This window comes from Dermacentor andersoni, chromosome 10 (assembly GCF_023375885.2).
Source record: "Dermacentor andersoni chromosome 10, qqDerAnde1_hic_scaffold, whole genome shotgun sequence".
NCBI classification, from domain to species: domain Eukaryota; kingdom Metazoa; phylum Arthropoda; class Arachnida; order Ixodida; family Ixodidae; genus Dermacentor; species Dermacentor andersoni.
In genome coordinates this window covers 95,317,817-95,342,013 of record NC_092823.1, presented here as the reverse complement: position 1 = coordinate 95,342,013, position 24,197 = coordinate 95,317,817, and the positions used below count along the sequence as shown (strand labels likewise).

General features: G+C 43.4%; 1 protein-coding gene across 3 annotated transcripts; it reads right to left on the bottom strand.

Annotated features, from left to right (window-relative positions):
• Nucleotides 1-488: 488 nt before the first annotated feature.
• Nucleotides 489-22,582, bottom strand: LOC126543547 (venom protease-like). Of its 3 annotated transcripts, XM_055062553.2 has the most exons (9): nt 22,390-22,582; nt 20,574-20,830; nt 17,042-17,104; nt 16,291-16,364; nt 10,890-10,987; nt 8,945-9,086; nt 3,739-3,853; nt 1,414-1,553; nt 489-761 (listed from the first exon to the last, which is right to left on the bottom strand). In XM_055062553.2, exons 2-9 carry the CDS (start codon nt 20,575-20,577, stop codon nt 564-566), a joined length of 834 nt encoding a protein of 277 aa, XP_054918528.1. In that variant the 5' UTR covers nt 20,578-20,830; nt 22,390-22,582; the 3' UTR covers nt 489-563. The 3 variants fall into 3 exon arrangements, with proteins under 3 accessions (XP_054918528.1, XP_054918527.1, XP_072141058.1); XM_055062552.1 differs by lacking the exons at nt 20,574-20,830; nt 22,390-22,582 and adding an exon at nt 17,239-17,446 and having other exon boundaries at nt 17,042-17,075; XM_072284957.1 differs by lacking the exons at nt 20,574-20,830; nt 22,390-22,582 and adding an exon at nt 17,239-17,328.
• Nucleotides 22,583-24,197: the final 1,615 nt, after the last annotated feature.

Sequence of the window (24,197 nt, the reverse complement as noted above, 5' to 3'; positions counted from 1 at the left end):
CAAACAAAGTACTACCGCTATTTGTAGCGGTAGTACTTAGTAGTAGTATACCGCCATTTGGGGAATTCATGTTCAGACTTGATATTTTAATTATTAGCTGAAAAGGAGCCTTGACTCTCATAAGTGAGGATATTAGAAAAACTGATTCCCGTCTTCTGAAAAGTGATTGGGATCGAACCCTTTCACTAACACATTCACCTGCGTTTTGACATGTACTTATTTAACGACACCACAATATAAGATAAAACACTTGGCTAAACACCTAAACTTTAACCTGCCACTTCTTCCTGATATGGTACCCAGTTACGGTTAAGATATTTTCACCCAAGGGCTCTCACTAGCTTTAACTGAGCAGACTCCTATTCTTTAGTTCTTTTCCTATCTCCGCATTCACCTGACCGAACCGGTAAGGGCACACAAGCAAGATATACAATGGCTGAAGCATTCGGGAGGAAATTGAAGAGTGAAGGAAAGCTTTGGAATGGTCCCGTGAAAAATGTTTATTCGCGTGCCAGATTTTAACCTTCGTTGTTGTTGGCTTGCGTAAAGCGGTCAGATATTGCTCACTTGTCTTCACCACGCGGGTACAAGATCTGCCACGTGCCGTACAGGATGTTGTCAAGTATCCAGGGCACCAGCGCATCGAGTCGAGTATAGACGCCCGGCACTTCGCCCGCACAGGCCGCGCCGTAGGAGACGATGCCCACTTGCAGGAAGCGGTGGTTGTCCGCACGTGCGATCGCCGGTCCTCCGGAATCGCCCTTTAAATGCAGCAACCAAGAGAGGGAGAGCTTATTGAAAATTTGGAAGGTTATTTAGGCGAGAAGCTAGGCGTGTCTCTCTATTGGCGCATGAGGTGATGAGCGACGAATGAAGGGGGTTGGGGAGTAAAAGGAAAGAAAAAAAAATCGGTGGCGATTCAGCGTTAATGGCAAGAGATATGTGTGTTAGCAGTAGGTCGCACATCCTTGAGGTACCACCGGATCAATGATTTAAACCACATTCGTCGCATTGCAAGGTATAGTTCAGGAAATCACTTGATACACACACACACATACGCAAACTCGTATATATATATATATATATATATATATATATATATATATATATTGATATACACACACACAGGGTGTCCCAGCTAACTTGGACCAAGATTTAAAAAATACCCATGAGCTCTAGAGGAATAGTACCGACTGCATTGTAGTCGTCGTCGTATGCACATACGGCCAGTATTTCTTAAGTAACGAAATATTACTTAATTATACAATTTTAATTAGTGAACTTTTTGATGATTGCTTGAATCGTAAACATATCAATTACACAGTTGTAGGCACAAATCAATTCAGAATGTTGAAACGTGCAGTTACAATCGTAGTATTGTAAAGCCTAAAACGAATCCGTATTGCTTCATACCTCGCATGCGTCTGTTGTATCTTCGTAGGCGCAAAACTGCAGCGTTATGTTGTAGCCGTTGTTGCCAAATTTTCGCATGCACACCTCGTCGGACAGGACACGTAAACTTGTATAGTAGAGGAGTCGCTGAGGAGGTCCAACTGCGAAGCAAAGGTGAAACTGTGCAAGTGAAGGTTTTTAATAAAATTCTTAAGTAAAGAAAAAACATTGGTGGATATGAAAGTCATTGTGGCAAAGAGGTTTTCCTACTGAAAGTATACTTGCAAAGATCTACAGTCAGATAACAGGATAATCATCAATGCGGAAGTATTGTAAATACTTTATTTATTTATTTATTTATTTATTTATTTGTACATACTGCAGTCTATACGCACCAAACAGGTGAGCGTATTTCTGCAAACACTCATGCAGGACAACAATAATATGTGCTCGTGTGGTAGACATATGGAACAGAAGAAGGAAGAGAGCAAAAAGAAAAAAAAAGGAAGAAGTTGGCCTCTTGGGATTGCAAAGGACGATATTGACACCATCAGAAAAATGCACTGGGATAGTCAATATCATATCAAAATAACAAGTTCACATCAGAACAAAATGCATTTGCATAGGCGATAGTAAAAATAACATTAATAAAAGAGGGGAAAAAATAACATTCCATATTACACCGCAAAATACATGAGTAGTGCCTGCTCAAAATTATCAGCACTTATTATTATTACTTAACCCTTTGACTGCTACTGTCCACATTACTCGAGGACCAACCATCGCACAAATCCCGCAACTCTCGAGCCTACTCATTTTGTCTTTTCACGGCGTACCCTGGCTCTCCGAAATCTAGCCGGGCAAGAAAGGCCACTATGCATTATGTGTTTGATGTGTCATCTTTGCATAGGTAAATTAAACAGCAATAAACTTGTAAGTTACATTTCGGACAGCCGGTGGAGTAAATGTGTTGGTGCTCTGCCCCTCAGTCTCTGCCGAGAACACATTGCAAACCAGTGTGGCTTGTCTATCCGCACATTTACACCAAGGAGTTGATGCATTGTAGATGAACACTTATTTGGGAGATAGCAATGACGAAGAGCTTGACTTTACGCAGCATGAAATGCTTGACAGAGAAGTACGCAAGGAGAGCCCATCCGGAGCTGAACAGCCGTAAAAAAAAAATACCCAGCAGGGAAAGAAATAAGTGATCGGGTAGCATATCATCATCATCAGCCTGGCTACGCCCACTGCAGGGCAAAAGCCTCCCCCATACTTCTCCAACTACCCCGGTCATGTGCTAATTGTGGCCACGTTGTCCCTGCAAACTATTATTCTCATCCGCCCACCTAACTTTCTGCCGCACCCTGCTACGCTTCCCTTCTCTTGGAATCCACTCCGTAACCCTTATTAACCATCGGTTACCTTCCCGCTTCATTACATGTCCTCCCCATGCCTATTTCTTTTTCTTGATTTCAACTCAGATGTCATTAACTCGCGTTTGTTCCCTGAGCCAATCTGCTCTTTTGTTATCCCTTAACGTTACACCCGTCATTCTTCTTTCCATAGCTCCTTGCGTCGTCCTCTATTTAAAAATAACCCTTTTCGTAAGCCTCCAGGTTTCTGGCCCGTAGGTGAGTACTGGTAAGACACAGCTGTTATACACTTTTCTCTTGAGGGATAATGGCAAACTGCTGTTCATGATCTGAGAGTGCCTGCCAAACGCACCCCAGCCCATTCTTATTCTCCTGATTATTTCAGTCTCATGATCCGGATCCACGGTCGCTACCTGCCCTAAGTAGATGTATTCTCTTACCACTTCCAGTGCGTCGCTGCCTATCGTAAACTGTTATTCTCTTCGGAGACAATGGTCCTTCAAATACGTGAAGTTTCGAAAGTTACATTTCCGAGCATTCTGACAGAGCTTTGTGGCATTAATATGTAAATCCTTTCTTTTTCGAGATTATAAGATGTACATAATGGCGTATGCTCATATTCGAAACATTTCTTTTACATCTTTGGAGGCAAGAATATACATTAACGAAAGTTGCAAGCGTTAGCCCTGTTGCATGCAATGTTTCTTGCATAAAATGGCATGTGTCCAGAGCAGGTAGCGTTAAAACGAAAGTAAAAGAAAAGTGCCCATTGTGAGTATAAGTACAAGTAAAGTAGAGCCCCTCATCGAATGCGTACAGAATGAACTTAGGCCTTCCTGCATAACTACAAAAATTTTGCGTGTATTACTGTTCATGTTACCACTGTATACATGATAAACAAATTGCTCAGCAAGTGTGAGCTATTAGTTGTCATTATGACATTACAAAAAGTACCGTTAAGTGATCTTACATTGCTTCAGACGGCCCCAACCAGCCACACGCACATGCTTGTGGAAAATGTCCACGGGTTCCAGAGAGATACAGATAGGGCGCGTAGTAATCGTGAATGTGAAGGGCTGTTCTACCTGTAATGTATGAAGGTATTTATAGGACAGCGCAGAACGGCAAAAATCTATTCAAGAATTGTTTTCGTTTATATTGCCCTTTAGGTGATCTTCCAAGTGAAAAGATTGAAAAGAAGTGCTACATTATACACCATTTAGATTTGTGCTTTTAAATTTTGCTCTCTGTTTTCGGTTACATCAATTCTAGAAGAATCTGCACCACAGCATTGTTCAAATGGTGTTTTCGAGAACCAGCTTAAATTGCGAACGAGCCTTCCTGGATGCAGAAGGCGGTTGGTACTTCATTGCAATTATATGGACACTTTAAGCGCATTTCCGCCGCCGGCGTCGGCGTGGACGTCAGCGTGGACGGCGAAATTGAGCTGCGATCATCGACTCCTCTCACACGCCTTCACTTGCACATACAGCGTAGGGCGCGTGGTGACGGTGTTATCGCACTTGTACTTGAGGCAAAACCTCGCCGCCGTCGCCGTGAGGTTCTGTATGGAGTACAAGGGCGATAGCATCGTCACCGCGCGCCCTACGCTGTATGTGCGGATGAAGGCGTGCGAGGGGAGTAGACGATCACGTTTCAATTTCGCTCGCGCGCAAGAGATAAAAGAGGGGAGGAAGCGCGCCGTCTTCCGTCGTGCGCGAGGCATCCAACGTCGTGAGGTGCCGGGGGTAGGGGCGGGGTATGGGAGAGAAGGAAGGCGACGTTCTACTCCGGATGCAACTACACATGTGTTGGCTACGCGAGGTCGTGCGGCTGTATCTTGAGAGCGGTCTGCGCTGGAGGCAGAATCTTGGTGCGTCGGCTGCTCGTAGCGTTGTGCGTGCTGTGTTATCGGTGCTCACTTTGTGTAGAAGCGATGGACAGCACGAATGTCACAGGTGCTACCGCATTTATTCATATCAGCGTTTTAACGACGAGTTTCCGCGGTCATCGAGTCGGATGTGTTCATGTTTAGTCGTGCACGCGTGACACCCTGCTTGTTATAATAGTTAGTGCGTCAATGTTTAAAAATTTACGCGGCGGATAAAACTACTATCCTTATTCTATAGCTGTCCACTAATTTGCTGTCCAATCACTGCTTCGCCTTTCAGACGAAACTGCGACTCCTTGAGATCTCATTAAGAATAATCTAACTAAATCACTCTATGTATATCACGTGAATACAAAAACGAAATATAGTGCAACCTCTTCGAAACGTAACTGCATACATTAAAGTTGTGGCAGCGTTGAAGTCCAAGGCACAGCTGCAATGCCACGGGTGCACAGAGTGCTCTATTTTTTACCTCGAACACTTTTTTTTTAGAAAAAGATAACAAAGGTTACTCAAGCTAGGTAACTGCAGATTTACTATCTATACCCAAGTGAACATCATTGAAAGTAAAAGGAACAGGACCATTGCAATAGGTTCGCTAACCAAGCCAATCATATACAGTAAATTCTCAGACTTATACGGCACATGTTTGTATTGTACAGTTTAAAGACAATCGTCACAAAAGTCTACTTTTGTGGTTATTTCGAAACAGCTATGTACACCGAAATAACTGGCTTCAAATTAGTCATTTCATTTACGTGATTACGCACGGGGCATTGAGAAGCGAGACTTACGGTGCAACCCTATTATGGCTTAGCAGGGCGGCATAAAATGAAGCTACCGCCGCACTTCCGCCTTCCAGCTATCTTATTCTGTTTGGTGCTCTGTGCAACTACCGATAAGACGCATGGTCACTTCAGCAGCAGAGGCGATTTGACCGCTTTGTGGCGCCTTATAGCCTCGCTTCAGTTTACGCAGCCTTACTGGCCTTACTACATCGCACAAAGGTTGCACCACGATCCGTGCTTGGCAGTGCTGCGGGCAGTCAGGTAAAAATTAAAAAAAAAAATGCTTTTTGCGGCCAACTAATTCGGTTACATGACCGTTCTAAAACGTTGAGGCGCGGAACTAGACTAGTATGCCGATTTCCTTTAACTTTCCGATATACGTATGTGCTGTACCGTTTACAATAATGAAATAATGCAATTAGTTTATTTGTAAATTAATTCTTTCAATCTTGTCGCAAATTAGGCCCACAGGGGCAAGTAATTGCGTAGTAACCTGGCTCGAGCAACCTTTCTGGGCTTCTTTGTTACCGACTTCGTGGGCTTCCTTGAACTGACGCAACCATTATGTCTCCCGTTACCTTATAGATGAGTCGCTTGGCGAAGTCGCACTTCGACAAATCAAATCAAATCCAATTATTTGGTAACCAAGCGTATGCATAGAGGTAGCCATTCAATGTATTTGCTAAACATGCTTGCAAAATACCTAATGTGAGAAAGCGAAATCTGACGGCCTAAAATTATACGGCCACCACCGACGTCAAGGCCAGTAAGTAACATACAGAAGTCACAGAACGCGTTTCGAAGAGTTTCATCTATGGGCCGAATGTTTTAAGACGCAGCTCTTAGGCGCCCGTTCCTGCGTTGGGTGTCCGCGTCGGCGTCCCTCGGCGTAACCGAGCGAACGAGCACAGAGAAGGATAAAAGAGCGAACGCACAGCGCAGTGGGGAATGAAAGACGGCGAGAGCGAACACAGAGCGAGGAGGAAAGCGGAGGAGGAGGGTGCAGCGCAAGCACGTGGAGGCAAGTGGAGGAGGGTGTGGTATGGCGAACGGGTGAGGAGGAAAGTGGGGTGCCACACCAGAGGTGCTTCGCAGTGGCGACCAGGCACGCGGCGAGCGCGTCCACCGATACCACATAGGAAAAGAAAGGGCTGGTGTGGGGTTCCGGCCCTCTGCGCATGCGCTACTTCGCCTGCGCGGCCGCCGCTGAAGAATGCGCTCCGCTGAAGCCTCACGTTCCCGTGTTCACGCTTTGTTTCTGAACAATGAGCGACGCAACCGGTGGAAATTATTACTCGGCCGCTGCTGCTACACGAGCTGCCCGAGCAGAGGCTCAGCGCCGCCGCCGTGAGGACCCTGTCATTGAGAACCAATTTCCTTGCCACAATGTACCGCGAATTCAAAACACCCTAACAATTGCGCTCAAAATTTGCGTTAGGGAGTGTCGTAATCGCCGGTGAATGCTTTTAAATGGGCTTTTGTAGTCTGTGCAGCCTACAAGGTTTTAATATTAGCGAGCAAGGATTTATCGCATGGCATGTCAGCGAGATGGCAAATAGTATGTGCGAGCGCGGAAAACACTCTCACTTGCTAGAATAACCCGCTGATGTTCATTTCAGGACACACGCCCTGCTGGTGTTATCTGCATAGTGGGGTTTCCAAAAATTGTTTGCACATATGGGAGGTATGCGACTAAGATCTGTCACCCACAATGTGTGTTGCATTTGTCTTGTGCCTTACTATCACCGGCGTATGTGGCAGAGAATGGGGGTAAAAAAGATACAAAACAAGATAACTTAGAGTGTCCAATATATTGTCATAAAAAAGGTAGGTGATGATAACAAATACTTGTTGGTTAGTAGCTTGGATATTTCCACTGGTGTACGAGAGGATCTTGCAAAAAAAAAGGTAGGATGTGTGCACCGCTTTAGCGAACAGCGCAGTTGACTTCTGCATACTATCGCAGATTTCGCCACTTCTTGCCGTTTCGAGCGGGAGAGAGAGGGACAAGAAAAAGGAAAGGCAGGACGTTTAAACAGAAGGATAAATATGGTTTGTTACCTTAAACTGGAGAACAGGTGAGGGGAGGCAAAAGATAAGAAAAGAGAGAGAGGGGGGAAGGAGCATGGAACCACGATTACAGCAGATCAGTGTCCCTGCGGTCTATCATAGTAGAAACGCTGCACTGTGGACAATCGCTAGATAATATCAAAAATACGGGAAGGTGTACATATTAAGCTCAGTGGCACACAGTGTTAGCTAAAGTCAACATATACTAGCTGACTCACCGCCCAGGCAGTGCATACCGCAGCGAAAGAGTGGGCACAAATATATCTTCGATGACGTGCACATATAATCCTACACACATTGGAACACACAAAGACAAGAAGTTGGAAAAAGTTGCACCACCCGCTAAACACTGTATCTAAGTCGTTCATAAGTTATAAAGGAAATTTACGTAAAAAAGGCTGCTAATAACAGTACTTCCGAACCCTAGTTGCCTGACCATGCTGTAGAACCAACCAAGCAATTCTTCTATAACGCTTCGTAGAGAGAGAGAGAGAGAGAGAGAGAGAGAGAGAGAGAGAGAGAGAGAGAGAGAGAGAGAGAGAGAGAAACGTTTATTGTGAAGTTTGAGTGGAGTTTTCTTTCCCAGCGGTGTGGGCTAGCGTGGCGTCTGCTTTGCCGCGATGCTATCAGCCCATTCCGCCAACCGTATCTGGTCTTGCGGGTTTAAGTTTTCGTCTTCGTCTCCCACTCGTCATGTGTGGCAGCTCGCCTAAAGAGTTCTCTCGGGGGAGGGTTCTTTTGGCATCCCCAGAAGATGTGATCTTGGTGCGCAAGGGGGCAGCTACAATGTTTGCTTCGTAGTTACTTTCATTTAGCACACAGCAAACGCCTACCAGCCAATGCCTTTTGTGCGATAAGAGGTGCACAATCATACAAATGAATCAGGTGGTGTACCAATTAGAAGCAACGAAATATTGTAAATAACAAAACAAAAGCAAAGCAAACCCCAGCCACGTGTTTATCCACACTTCCTTGACTATTTTATTCGCTAATAAGGTCGCAAAATCCTCTTCAGGGATTCGACTATACATGTATTCCGCAATATTACTTAGAGATGTATGTGTTAAATACAAGAAACCTTCAGCATTGGCATCAAGCAACACCAGCAGCCACAATACAGGTGAAACTCTCCCCTTCTTTTAGTAGCCTTGGAGGCTAATTCAAGAGATATATGGCATAATAGCATTTATCGTATTTGTAAGCTTAAGAATTTTCTAAAAATTGTCATCGGGAAGCTATGTAATGCATCCTTACATTGTTGAAAACTTATACTTTCATTGCAGCCCTTATTCTATGCGAATATGCAGTGAAAGGTTTCGCTGTTTTGCATTAACTGTGAGCGTTATTCCCATGGTGAATGTTAGTTACACTTCCTTAATGAACGCCCGTTACACTGGAGCATCAGGTATCGAAAACGATGTTCTCACCCGTAGAATAGCGATGTCGTTGACAAACGTTGTTTCATTAAAATCTGGGTGCACTTTCATACGGTCTACTCTCCAAAATGCACCGTCCAGTTTTTGTGTACTGTTGTAGAAGGCCACAATTCTTGTCGGATACGTGTCATTTCTGAATGCGAAAAAGGAGCAACAAGCACTAAGTTCCTCGGGTGGTCGCTTGCAGTAATGCTTCTAGAATATCATCAATGAGCATTCAATGCAATGTGTTGAAGAAGGCACATGACAATTAGAAGCAACCAAGGCAAAATCTCGGTCAGCGGTTTGAACGTGTACAACGACTGAAGTTTTTATAACAATCCATTTTTCTTTCACATTGTACCTGATAATATTTTTTGATCTAGAGGCTTCCAAGTATGACTGGTAAGACGTAAAAGAATTAGCTTGAGAATTTCTCCATACAATGTTAGAATTTACTGAAGAGGGTATCTAAAATTGAAATATTTTTCACTCGCAGAAGCCTCTTACGACTTCAGTTGGCCTACCTGTGCCTAATATGCTAGCATAAATCGTGCCTACCAAATTTGTACAATCGAAAGAAAGAACAGGGTCAGATTGAATATAGGAATTGTGCTATATTGCCGAAATAATTCTGAATTGCGCCGAACATAACCACTTTCTGGCGCGACGTACTTCTAAATTTATTCAATTTGAGGCTTCGTTGAACATTGTAATAGATACTTATCACGTACACTGCAAGTGTGCGAGTCCCAAACCCTTGTTTTGCCCTGGCAGTAATGGTGACTCACGGCTAGACCTCGCCAACAGTACTGCGCAGCCAGTTCGACAATTTAGCCGACTGTCAAAAGTATGTTTAACGAATGATTCCAATGTAACCGGCCTCCTCTGCATACCCCATCCCTATATCCCGCCCCTGGCCTCCCCCCCCCCCCCCCAACTCCACCTTGGCTCGCCCCCTGCTCTCCATCTGCTTCCAGATGGTAGAAGCAAGACGGACGGCACTGAATCACAGCCCTAGAATTTTATAAAGGGTTTGTTTTCTCCCTTTCTGCAAAAGTTAACGTTAAAAACTTGTTATGTTCATTCATTTCTGCCTTCCCGAGTATTAAGCTGGAATGTGCCATGCATTGCAAGCGGCGTTCAGGTGTTATAGCCTAGTGCAGCGAAGAGTTCGCAAAGAGAAATCAGTTGCAGAAAGTAGGCCAGTCTCGCTGAGAAAAAAGTGACAGTCAGTATTGGAGCAAATTATTTAGTTTGGCTTTGAGCGCCTTTTGGTCAGCCTTTTTGAACGATGAGCAAAACCGTACTTATTCGTTCCGTTTGGTTGAAAAAGTCTAAGAGAACCAGACATTTTTGTTAATAAAATTAAGCGCTATGGTCGATGACAAAGACGAGAGTGCACGACGTGAAACGTACTAAATCTGAAATGTTATTCGGATCTACCCAAATCACATGCACCTGGAGAAGCGAAAAAATAAAAAAAAAAGACATTACGAACGCAGACGAAAACTACAGAAAATAAAAGGGTACAGCAAACGTCTCGAAAAGGTCTTTAAAATATGCGAATAAAATCGCATGTCACAGACTGTCAGGAGAGAGGTGTTGCCTTTTCTCTGCGTTGTGTACAAGTTTTTTGTTTTTTCTTGTTTTCGTTGCCGTTTGTTTGTTTCTGTAAGTGTATTCTCTGTGGATCTGAACAAAAGCTTTGTTGTGGCAGCACTGGTGTCGCGAACTCTTGTCTTACACTTCACCATAGCGAAACATTTTATTTCAGATCATAATCTCAACCAATCATGCCCGATTTGCTCAATTCCAAGTCATTTGTTTTGAGCCGATTACCATGTTCAATGGGCGCCGGATTAAGAGAACGTGTTCTTGCACCCAATTACTTCGGATTGCCAGAATTGAGACATATTTCGTATTGCCGATAAAGAAAGCGGAGAGCTGAACTCACTGTATTATACAGTGCGCGGCCGTTAGAATATTCCTTTGAGTTAGGATAGTCCCAGAACAAGTTGTGTATTCTCCGTTGATCTTTACTGCCAAGAATACCTGCAGGAATAAGTAAAGGAAGATGGCAGTTTATCTTTCAAGTGAACTACAGTTTTCAGCATGCAGAATTGGGCGCGAAAAAGTTATCCTGCATGAAGACTCTAGGATCAGAAGCAAGAAGATACACTGAGCAGTCCGTTTAGTTCAATCTAATGAATATCGTAAGTATAGCGCAAATTCCTTGAAAGTGCCACAGAGCCGTTCCATTACGTGGCGTTCCTATAACAGAGCACTCTCTGATTTACGTATATCTCACAAGACACACTACGGCAACTCCACTTTGTGTTCTAGTAGATTTCTCCTCCGTGTCCTATCTTCTAAAGTGATCAAGCTCAGAAGGCCTGCGCACCTAGAAGAAAGGGCCACTCATTTTTTATAGCATCTAAACATTGAAACTCCCTTCCGATGTCATAAGGAATAACATGAACCTCATACACTGAATAATGCATTAGCCATGCTTTTTAGTGAGCTAGCTTGTTGAACTTATTGAAAGTATCAGGATCGCAATGGTATTTAAGTGTACTATTCTCACATCTAATGAAAATGCTTCAATATAACTTTTTTGAATTAGACAGCATCCATTATTTCCATGTCATTGTTATGTTCAATGCCTACATATTTATAACACGTAGATCTTTAACTCCTGCTCTCCCCATTACGTATGCACTTGATGGTATAATAAATAAATAAATAAATAAATAAATAAATAAATAAATAAATAAATAAATAAACAAATAAACAAATAAAATGGGAAGCTTCTCGGAATAGTCGCAGCATCGTCAGCAGTCTTAAGGTTCAACGCCGTGCTTGCAGTCCTGGGATGATCTTCCAGCTATATGCGGGTGCGACGTGTCAGCATAGCGCAGTACGCAACTACTGCTGTGCTGAAGGAAGAATGCCCTGGCAGCTGCCAGGCGTCTTACAATGCTGGGTTGATGAAGGGCGACCACAGAGGGCTTGCAGGTGCCACACTCCAATGTGTATTTGGCCGTTTTGTGACCAGTGTCCGGTTATAATTTATTTGGTGAATATGGCCACTGCTTTTTAAAAGTGTAAAGGCGCAATGGGGACCTTCTGGAAATCGGTGAGTCAGAATGTAAAGCAGAAAGTTTGTGAGAAATATTATCAATTGAAAGGCTTTCGTGGGCTATTTGATAATTTAACTGGAATGTCTGTTATTTCTTCGCGAACAGCGTGTTGTCTTTCGCCAGCAAGGCTTTTGGAAGGTTCGTTACACCAAGACAGTTTCTTATAGAACCGATTCAGTTAACGTTTTTGTCAAAGGCTGGTAAGCGGGCTTCGACGTCACTCCCCGCCTGTGTAGATTTTACAGCAGGCGTGTAGGCGCGATACAAAATCGAAAACTCTCTTCTATATTTATTTTCTTGTGATGACAGTGCGTGTTATGACAAAAATGATTGTAATCATTTTTCTAATGATCACAGTTCCTGCATGAAGAAGAGCGTGTACTCCTGTTTAAACGCGTACTGTTACTCAAGAACACAACCGTATCTTCAAGCAAACGAACATTCTATTTCACGGCGGACGCCATCACCAAGACATCGCGATGTTGTAGTTAACGGTTAAATTTTCACCAGACCTAATTCACTCGACGAAAACAGTGTCGACTAGTCAAATAAATTTCGACAGAAACAGTGAGGAGCAGAAATTACAGGGCGAACATGGTAGCGCGTCAATTCAAATGACTCGGTCGTTTGGATTCTGCCCAAGCATTCTGGAGCTGTGTTGTTACATGAAAACATTACCTAGGTATTAGGCCAAGTAAAATCCCTTTGTCACGTTTACAACATCTACGGCGCGTTGCAGGATCAGTAGAAACGGATCGAGTCGCAGATGGTCATAATGGCTCTGAGAATGATGGCATCTGCGAATGTGTTTTGCAAGGTACAGTGAGCGAGACCTTTCCGACAAAGGAGGCATTGCGAACGTTTTAATGCACAAGCAAATACCACTTAAAAGCACATTTGAATCAAGGTATTCTCTCTTAGTACACAAACATTCCATGTTTCTCGAATAAATTTAATAAATATATCAACAATAGCTCAATTGTAACCTGTAGCAGCAATGATGGTTCTCAAATGTCTTGCAAGTGCAAAGAACGCTGCATTTAATAAATATGCCAACACTACAGTTACTCTGAGTTCCGGTTCAAATGTATTAGAAAACAAAAACAACATTTCAAAAATCCGCTACATTGTTTTGTGAATGTATACTACAACACGTGATTGTGTTACGTATAACATCGTTGGAACATCGAAAAGAATTGACTATGTAGGTTGTAAACATGACGCAATATTCGATAAACTGCCCCTTGGAAGCCACATATGTAGATTCCGAAAGATGCAGCAAACCCATGAAACGTTACTTAGCGCTGTCGCAACGGTGGAACTCCAACTTGCTTCAAGTGAATTGGTTCCAGTTACGCTCATAGAAAAATAGCAGGTTCACTATAAGACGCTCGCTAATCGCAATTATCAGTGAGCGATGCGCTTCATTGCAATAGCTATTCTTTAGGGACGCTCGCGTCGAACACGCTTAGGCGACCAAGTTAGGGGGCGCTTTGCTTCGTCAAATCCTTGTAAAGAGGAAGATGGCAGTTTCAATAAATTTTCTTTTCCAAGATCGGAAAAGAAAATTTATTGTGCTCTCAGGATGAGCCATACGTGAAAGCATCGGCGTCGGTCAGTGCCCAGCGAAATATGGGGTAATGTTAGCTTTACGTTTACGGCCCGTTGCACTCGTGCCATAACGCATGCACGTTTCAGATCAGCAGGAACGCTCATTATATGCGTGAGCACATGTGACGGTGGTCTGCTCAGGACCACTATCAGTTGCACATGGCTCCTTGAAGAGGCAGGACGTGTGTCAAGTGAGCCCCTGAACTGCACTTCGCAACGTGGTGAACCTATTTTTTTAATCGTGTATTCGAAACCTAAAAGAGGGGCGACGCAATGCTGGCGCATTTTTCTCGCATTGGCGGCTAAGTCGAGGCTGAAATTTTGGATCGTTCAGCGCCAAAACAACCTCGCAAATGCGTTAAACGGGGTGAAACTGCCCGTGAAACTGCATATTTCAAGGAAATTGGCAGATGAGAAAAGTGCCGGGCTGTCTGCAAAGTCAAACTGCACATTTTTTTCGCTCGCATGCCTTCTTTTATTCTGTGTCCTATGGCCCTTACGTAATGAGCGATGAAATTTTGTAAGCTTACTACACGTGGCACGTTCACTGAATGCTGGCACCTTTAAGGTGCCAGCATTCAGCATGGTTAACTGGCATGGTTAGGTGCACAATATAAGCCTTACGAAACAAGGTGATGTCGACAGCAAGTTTCGGCAGCATTGAAAAGGGCAAATCTCATGCCTCTTTTCTAGGAATTCTGCCCTTACACTTGGAGCCTGTGACGCGGCCAAGAATCAGAGCGACAGCTGTAGCAGCTTGCAACGTTGGCAATTGCGCACTGTTTATCATTATGCAATAGGTTTATTCTATTATCATGGGCCTTTGCAAGTCTTCGAACTAATATTTGTACGTGAATGTCGCAAAAACAAAGGCCATAAATGATTTTTTTAGGTGCGCTCTTCGCCAACTAAGTGATGCTAAGCGTTGTTGGACTAGCTAGATCAGCAATACGAGCTGTTCAACGTTTCCTTTTTTCTGAGCCCCTATCGGCCTTATAATCGCGTAACAGAAGTGTCTGTGTTGCAGTTTCCTTCTTCAAATGCTTGGTGGTGGTCAGACGTGTGACTATTGCGTACAAAGCCATTGAAATCGGTTGCACAAAACATCTCGCCCATGTTTTTGCGACAGGCTAGTGCAAAAAAAAAAAAAAAAAACTGCGAAAAATGAATGCCGCTCAATACCGCCGCAGTATTGCAATTAGGGTGTTTCGCACCCGAGAGAAATAAACAGGGCTCGTTTTTGTTTCGCACAATCCTGAGGGTGGCTTCAGCTGCTGTGAATTGCAAGCGGAAAGAAATAAACCCTACTCACTTCTTTTTTTTGGTATGAATTGGAGTACACCAGAAACGACGTTGGGAAAGATATTGCCGCTGACGTACGAAGCATACATGGCTTTTCTAATTGTGTCCTATGGCCACGTTTTGTTTTACACCCTAAATGACAACCACAACAGATCCTCACTTTTCTTGGTGTTTCCATAATGAGAAAGGTATTGTGCGTCAGACAGTTGCTCAAAAATTGCTCTTTCCCAATCCGTGCGTGCGCTCCTGTCCAACATGCAGAACAAGCATCACGAGAGAGAGAGAGAGCACACATACTGGCATTTCAGTAACACTTCTTTTGGGCCTAGTTGGTACATACTTTTGAATTAAACGTAACAGCGCAAACAACTAAGACAAGCCACAAAAAGAAAGACAGGACACACACTGGCGCTGTGTGTGTCCTGTCGCCAGTGTGTGTCCTGTCTTTCTTTTTGTGGCTCGTCTTAGTTGTTTGCGCTGTTACGTTTAGTTCAAAAACGCATACTGGCATTCGAGTGTCACGAGCACCACCTTGGTGAACATAATTTAAAACAAGGCGTCTTAGTTTTTGCATTTCGCAGCTACGATGCCTAGCGGAAGTTGTCAGGTTGTGCAGCCTCATCTCCCCTGAAAATCCCTTTTTGCACAGCCTTGTTGACACCTTTGTGCAACTATTCAAAGGCGCGCATAATCGTTTAATCTGGCAACTTATCCAGCGAGGCAACTCACTTTTAGTTATAGCGTGGTGAAAAATCCGAGGGCACTTGAGCCCTTCTTGTGAATTGCGAATGTGAAAGCGCTAATGTCCACTTGAACGCCGCTGAGCGATCCGTCGAATTTTGCGCTGCGAGTAAAGTTTCCAGTAATGCTCTTTCCGCTCACCGTGCATAGGGAGAGCTGATGATGATGGTGGATTTCGCTGCCTGCCCATTCGCTCATTTTGCTGCGTTCTTCCGGTCTCTTACTTCCTGTGCGATGTACTGGTGTGGACGGCCACGTTTCGCTACTGCCGAGGTTGCGACCACCGACGATGTAGAGGCTTCAGGCTCTGTCGCTGTACGTGCTGCTGGAGCTAGGAAACTCGTGACGTGGCGTCAAAGCCAATGGGAATTTAGGCAACGTTTTGCTGCCACAGACGCCGCCGGCTTTCTCGCTCAATGGGCCATTTGACGCGTTCGCATCAAAACGCTCACAGGACGTCGGATGTGCACAGCAGGGCTCCCCGGAAAACGTTATAAACGCGAAGCTTCCCGACAACTAGTCGACATATCAGGGAAATGAACTTCGTGAAAGGCAACTTACCATCCAAGGGAGCTGACTTCGAGCAGCTAGAAGACCATTGACGATTCTTGCCGTAGGGCCGGCTATTCCGCACTCTGTGTTGAAGAATGACAATTGTACTTATTCTCTGAATACAATTATAATCAAGTAAGCTAATGAACATATCAAGATGTAGAGACCGCGCACATGAATCCTTAGTACTCTAAAGGAACGCTTACATGTACTCAAAACTAGAAGAATGTTGCAAATAGAAGCAGAATCGCTTGTCGACGTCGCATCGTGACGTCTAAACAGAGGTGCTAACTTTTTTTTTTGCACAATTGACAATATCAGATGAATACATTCGTTTACTTCAACGTGAGTAACACCATTTGTAATGAAGGTCTCGTTATTAATAAAGAAGGAGATCTATAGCTTGACGTTCCTGATAACAGCCCGAATATTGCGCTTTTATTTACGAGATATTAAATAATGTTCCTGCTTCGCTGTTTCTGCAGGCACGTATCGTTTATCCTGACACGTCTTCAATCATGCTTCCACTATTGTATGCCATATCATTACCTTGGCCATATTATTGTGATGAGGACATTAGGTTACAATTTTTTGGCAGTGAGTCTTCTTGCCGCCTCAATGAAACAAATCCGCAGTTACATTATTGTGTAAAGCCTAACAGATTAAGAAGCTATAACGGTCGTAGAAACAAATGAATGTGCTCACTGATTTCTTCCCGAAAATGACAATTCTGAAGTGTATTTCATGGCAATAGACTCACCATCTGAATTTATCGAGAGCTCCCCGTTTGGAAACTGAAAGCCGATGCGTGCCTCTGTTACTCCTTCAAGAAAGTAAAACACACAAAACAATTGGCATGTATGATTGAATGCAGTTAAAAAAACACGACTGAGAACCTACGGCCCATTGAACACTTCCGATTGATTTGAAATGCTCCGCTAACGCAGTGAGACTTGCCTTAGAAGAGTGTAGCGATAACGCGTAATATAGTGTCATTAACCACGAGAGAACCGTCTTCAGAAGGTAGAGCGAAGAACTGTTTTCCGCCATTCCTATACCGTCACTTGTATCAATGCTTAGTTTAAATTTCAGAACGTCTACACAATGTTGCGGGCGAACGCAAAATGGCCAAATAGCGCGAAAAAAAAAACTTTGGGTGCCTCACGATACTTATTTATTCTTTCTGCGAAATGATAGAATTAGAAGAAAAAGGACGCGCATATGGTCGTATTGTTTAGCGTGGTGGATGTTGCTTACGTCAGTAAGTTATTGTGCAGAAAAGAATAAAGTACAACGATTGTAGCCCAGTAGGTGTAACAAAGCTTTCTTTCTTGGTTTATTTGGTAATTGCTGAATCACAGCTGGCAATAAACTATTGCATGAAGGGCCCCGCTGCTTTCGCGGTTCGGAGTGAGCTCGCCCAATGGCGCATTTATTCCAGCTTATAACTATTACAGCAATTCATCAGTATATATGATAATTCGTCGCAACTGCAGCCCATACGTTTCGCTTCAACATGAACAGTATTAAGATCATAGTTCCGTTACTTTTGATGATAGAGTCTGGGCAACACAAACATACAATCGGTTGGTACCTACCGCACTCTGACTCGGATTTCAAGGATGCGAAGCCCGCTCTTGACCTGAGCCCGAGAAAGCGCGACCGAATAAAATGCATGCAGCTCACCAAAGCAATCAGATGCCGGAACAGGAAACACGTCAGCGCTTCTTCTGTTATAAACTAACAAGGCGCGCATGCGTCGAGGGACCGTGGTGGCAGACGACACGCCAACAACGGAAGCTGCAGGATCCACGTGACCGGAACTGCGCCAGGTCTTGGTCGCGCGTTTAGGTCGAAAGTGAGAGCGGGTTCCAGCGCTCTTACAGAGTGCGGTGCTCAAACAAAAGCAGCCGAATGTGTTCCGACTGGTCAATTTCGATCAGCCGAATGTAAAGCAGACCGCCAGGGCACTCTGGAGCACTCGAAACGGACCAGTCAAACGTACTATTGACCACTAGCTCCTGCTTGGCAGTAGAAACGACCGCACTCTACCTTATGTGAGCCGCTGCTGTAGCCATCGCATGTAAGAAGGTTATGTTTTGTTGCAGTCTGGTCTTGCAGCGTGACAACTATCCCATTATAGGAACTTCTATTTTGTAGTACTGGAGAATAGTACACGGACTGACAGCTTGGAAACGCTGAAGAGTAAGAAAATTTGGGTGAAGTCGAGGGTGACAGCTGGTGACAGTATTAAGCCAGTATGTTAGTGCGATCGCGTCATTAAAAGCTCTTTGTTGTGCTGAGCGTTCATCCTCACTCCTTTCTTATGATTCGTTTGCGTTTGAGACTATTTTCCTTTCTAGTTAACAGAATTCGCAGCGCGCAGCCGCGAAAGACGAGCGCCTAGATGTCGGTCCAGAAATTTAACGTGGTGGCAAAAGAAACCTCTAGAAACACCTTAAGTTCCCATAATTGTACCTTTATTTTAATTTTCTTTTGTTTGCTTCAATATTACTTTTAACTTTTTTTTTCTCAGCATTCGCGAAGATGACGGACTAAACAATGGCTTTGATGATACGGACGGCACTAGCAAGCATGGGGAGGAGTAAGGTATTTTGATGAAAGAGAATATGGTCTTAGACTAAACAAATTGATTAATTTGCTTCAAGATGCGAAGCTATGTCCGCGTTAATGATTTAATTCCTGTGCATGCTTATAGTACTCATTGATGCACGACCCGGACATGCGTACATATTCAATACAGATTCGAAATACTCAACTTGCACACTGACTGAACAGCTGACTCTCCGTGGTACGACAACAAAGCAGGCAAGTGCGAAGAAGAGCGTGTGCTGGTCAAAGAAAATGTGCGTTAGTGCAACTATACGTAAACGTGACACCTGTCACTTCACGCCAAAGCGTTGTGAAATCCCTCTCTTACATTACCGGATGCTAGAATAGGACAAATTTTGTGAGTTGGTTAAGATGTCTACGCTGTATAGTTGAGTAAGTTGTGTGCAGCAAGTTGCGTAAATTCTTATAGCAATGACCAATTCTTTCGCTTAGAGTGAAAAGCAAAAAGAAAGAACTGGGCAGCAAACTGGGATGTTCGGTCTTCCAACTGAGTTTTATTCGGTGAAGGCACGTTTGTTTGACACTGCATCAGTAGCGTACACGGTCCAGGGAGGCTTAAGAAAAGCATGAAATTATAAACAAGATATTCTCTATAGTATATGCGACAATTATAAAATTATAACACAGTTAATAACGAAAAATTGCATCGCCCCCTCCAACCTCCACCACTCCACAAAAGAGAAGCAAGAAAAACAAGTTGTGCTACAGAATTCAATTATCCACCGCTGCTCCAAAGAGAGGGCGGAAAAAAAAAAAAGAATTGCCCTACACAATTTGATGGTACTCAGACGAAAGAATGTTTTTGGGCTAGTGCTACATGAAAGGTAATTCGAAACCAGTTTCTATTTAGTTAACGTAAGAGTGTAGATGAACTCTTTCGTAATAATGTGTGCTTTGCTGTCTAATATTTAACTATGTAATACCCAAACACATCTTTACCTGTTTGAAAATTTGAGAAACTTGTTCAGATTTATTTTTTGACATGCAGAACGCATTTGTGAAAACATAGCTAGCCATTTTTATTTGAGCCATACCTGGAATAGTGTGTTAACTATAAATAAGCAAGTAGTTTGTCACAGTATTCACGACAGAAACTCCATTCCAATTAAAAAAAAGAAAAACGCCACTGTGAGCCTATCGTCATGTTTCCAGCGTTAAATCCGAGGCATCGAGCTTAGCGTTGCAGATATCACACATTAAGCATTACAGGGTTAAAACGTACGCACAATCTCAAATTTTCAAAAAAAGAAAGGCAAACATATCTTCAGATGCATTCCAACAAGCCTGTAATTAAGCATGAAGATTTTATATAGACAATTTTCTGCATCTATATCTGCCAAAAACGGTGAGCTGAGCATGAGTGATGCAGCAGCGGGAAACTAAGCATTATTATTGAACCAACTTAGCTTTGCTTTTAACGAGCACCATATGCATGGTGCATGAACGTATCTGCATTCTGCTCCCCATTAGTATGTGGCAAACGCGGCAGTGAACGAACCCATCACTTCATGCTCTGTAACGTAACGCCATAGACTCTGATATAGGGCGCCGGGCTGCATATACAGGAAGAAATAAATACAGATAAATTGAAAAGGCACACAAACGTCTGGTGACAATTTTTTTTCGTCAAACTATGCTCAAACTACAAAAAAGCGTACGCATAAACTGTTTCACTGCCCGTGATACTGCCTTGGTCAGCCCCAGACTCGGTAGTTGCAGTGGTGGGTGGCGCGGACGTTGTATTTGGTGGGGCACTTCGGTTTCCGAATGATGCGATGATGTAAAGCAAGGCTCCCAGGACAGAAATCAGCAATAGTGCTTTGAAGATAAGCAGCTCATTTAACATTCGGTGAATTGTACGTCGCTGCATCTGGAAGTCGGCGCCCATGCAGTTCTCCTCGGTTGCTATGGTTGCCTGCAGGTGGAAAAGTGCAGAGGGTTTTCCAGTATGCAGCAAAAAAATAATAGTTTGACTGGACGAAGTGAAATGAACGATTGAAAATTGTATAGCAATAAAAAGAACACGCAAATATTGGTATCCATGTGGCGCATGCAGGTTGTAGTAAGGCATGAAAGACTAGCGGAATCACATATGTTTCTGCAGGACCAGTATTGATCTGGTGCACATAAATGCTCCTGATTTCGCAATGTACATGTGTGCTATAGTTAAATCACGCTGATAATGGAGCATGATCCTGGTAGATCTGAACATCAAAATCGCATTCTATGAATACAAGAAAAGGAAGCGTACGTTTTATCATGGGTCGATCATGATTTGTGCGAGGAAGTTGAATGACCTCTTTTGTGTCTTGTTCTCCAGTGCGAATAACCACTAGCTCATGTTCTTTGGTACGCATGTTCATAAAAAAATGGTTAAACAATGTTCGCAGAAAGTACCCAGAAACGACGAAGTGTCTGCAACACGATATAACGATTCTTAATTTTCCCGCTATGCGCGCGAGTGAAACTAACGTGTGGCGTTCCAGTGGAGTCAATGCAGAATCAACACAGGGGACATATTGCAAAAGCCCCAGCAAATGCGGCTCATGACGCGTCAGTACCCCGTCTCATACCAGTGTCCCGCAGTCCCACAGGTGGTGCTACTTATAAGGCCTAAGGATATAACCCTGTCTGAAGGACAGTTTTAGAGACCCCAGTGTAATAACCGCAGAGGCCCTGCGTCTTGAGAATTAGTAGCAATATCAGCTTCCACCGCATTTCTATACCCTCTTACATCCTCAGCAACTTAGAACTATTTGTACCGAGCACTTCCAGTTTCGAATGAGGTGGACCTCATCTACGCCATATCTGTGCGACCACACAGAAGATAGATAAACCTTGTATTTGTCGACTGCCTGAAGCACATCATGCGTAAAGAGTGACTCGGACCAGAGCGCCTCTGACTTCCCCCACATTGACTTGTTACACTTGCCGAGGCGTTAGAGCCATGGCCGCTAAAATGAGTGCATCGGAAAGCAATGAGTTCACGTCAACACTTCTTTAATACAGTGGCGAAAATGATGCATATTCAGTGCACCGATCTGTTTTCTCCCTGTGAGTGCCTCATTCATGCTTCCGTGAAACGCGCTTGTGTGCCTGTGACATCCACACACTTAGTCAATACTTAGCTGAACACTTCCAGACTAAAGTCAATACATTTATTTTCGTTCTATCTGAATAATAACTAAAAAGCTCATCTATATTTCTTTCTTACATTTTTTGTCGTGTATTATCTAATAATCAATTGAAGCGGGTTGCCAATGCCAGCATCAGACGGCAAAAAACTCCTGTGCTTAAAGCGGAAAAAGGCGGGTGAGTAGTATCGGATACCTTCATTTGTGCCAAGATAAGGTATTATCTCTCAGAGCCCGTTCCCGTACTACAAATGTTTCTGGCATTCATTGTTCTAATTTAGCTGTTCTTGGGTTACTCGACATGTGATATAGTTTATATGCAGGGAATCGCATCTCATACCTGTTTATTCGCTGAATTCTTCGACCACGGTTGGGAGCATCGGTTCACTGTGAATGCATAATAGCAGTGCTATGTGCGATGACTGCAAGAAGTATTGAGGATGTTTAACGCAAAATGTCATTAAAGAAAAGAGGACGGGGATAAGTAATCGGTGTAATAGCCGGCAATATAGTTAAAGAATATATGGACGCCTGCGGTTCTTCTGTAAACGTTTCCCCCTCGCCCACCCAAGCCCCCGCTTTCATTCGCCTTGGGAACAAGCAAGCGAACAATGAAGTTTTCTTGAAGAAAATGTATTGTAAATAGGCCTTGCTTGAAGGAGGCTATTCTCTCATGTGTCTTTGTTAGACAGTCGTTTGAACAGAAAAAAATTAAGAAAAGTGCGCTTGTAATATAGTTTGCTGGAACTATAAATGCAGGCCCTTGAGATGGTGTGCGCAGCAAAAATAGTACACGTTCACATTCTTCGACGGGATTCTTGATAAGAATTTTATTGTAGGAATATAAACAAATAATAGAAGTGCTCCTATAAAGCAAGCGCCTTTATGTAAGAGGCTCGGCGCAGCAAAATAGGTGTTCTAACGTCTGCCCCTACATTAGCTATCGCAGGTTTCCTGTGGTACACACGTATGACATCCAATTCCACACGTACCTTCGTTTCCATAGCAGTTCTTTACACCGCGTTTTTAAGACTCTGAATCCTCAGGCTTCGTCATGTCCAGAACTGCTTAAAGTACAGCCTCGAATTTTTTCCGTTTTCACGCTAAATGCAAAACTCAAGTGACGTAGTTGCATCTAGTGTTGGGCCTTGCGAAGAGACCGCAATCTTTAACGGTGACGGGGATTCCTCTCACGCATAATAGTTGCATTGCGAAACATGAGACATCAAATATGCTGTATTCTACACTTACATGTGGCACAACTGGTACTAACATCAAAAGACTAGCGATGTCGCAATAAAACTATATCCGCTAATTCGAAAGTTTGCGAAACATAAACTCTGCTAGGAGTTCCTGTGGTCGTTACAAATGGCTATTAGTAAGCGAACTACACACGCGCAGACGCACGACATATATTTATACTCAACCTAAAGCTGACCTATGAAAATCTAAAAAAAGATACTAGTGTGCCATGAATTAGGAAACTAAAGTAAGTAAATAAAGAGAGGTGATGATGTGGGTGGCAGTGTTTTGGACATATTCCATTCTAGAAGCCAGGTACTCTTAAGGCGAGTGACAGAATACGGAAGAAAATTCGAGTTTAGAATGAACGCATGTTACACGTGCTAACATTCTTACTTTTGTGGATGCGTTTTCAAGCTTCTTTTCAGATGCACGTGCAAGTGCGCAGCTATGAGACGAATTGCTTTCAACTTAAGTTACTAAAAATAGCAATAACGTCATATGAAGAACAAGATGCTTTTACAATGAAGTATTTTTGATGTTGGCAGAATCAAGAAGATAAGCAGACTGAAGGACACTGTGCTTTTGGGTAAAAGTGTTGATTTGCATTTTTGAGAAAATAAGGGGCATGTGCCATTTTGCGCATATTGATGACATGGTATCGAGACCACGAAGCAGACAAAGAAACACGTTACTGCCAATAACGGCATCGTAGATTACCCAGTCGTCTGCAAAAGAGATTTAGTTTGCAACGCGTGCTAGCAGGTAGTCGTTGCCACATATAAAAATTATTAAATTATTAACGGATGAGAGGTTAGCCGTCGTCGTTTGTAGAAGTGTATTGTGTGTACCAGGATAGGAACAGTTTAATTCATGTGAATATCCCATTGTCATGATGTGAACCAA

Bases quoted from the DNA above. Each gene is read 5' to 3' on its own strand.
- LOC126543547 (XM_055062552.1), bottom strand. From the start codon at position 17,331: ATGGCGGAAAACAGTTCTTCGCTCTACCTTCTGAAGACGGTTCTCTCG. The intron at 10,988-16,290 runs GTAAGTTGCCTT...TTATTCCTGCAG, and splicing joins GAAGTCAGCTCCCTTGGATG to GTATTCTTGGCAGTAAAGAT. The intron at 9,087-10,889 runs GTGAGTTCAGCT...TTTCGCATTCAG, and splicing joins GCCGCGCACTGTATAATACA to AAATGACACGTATCCGACAA.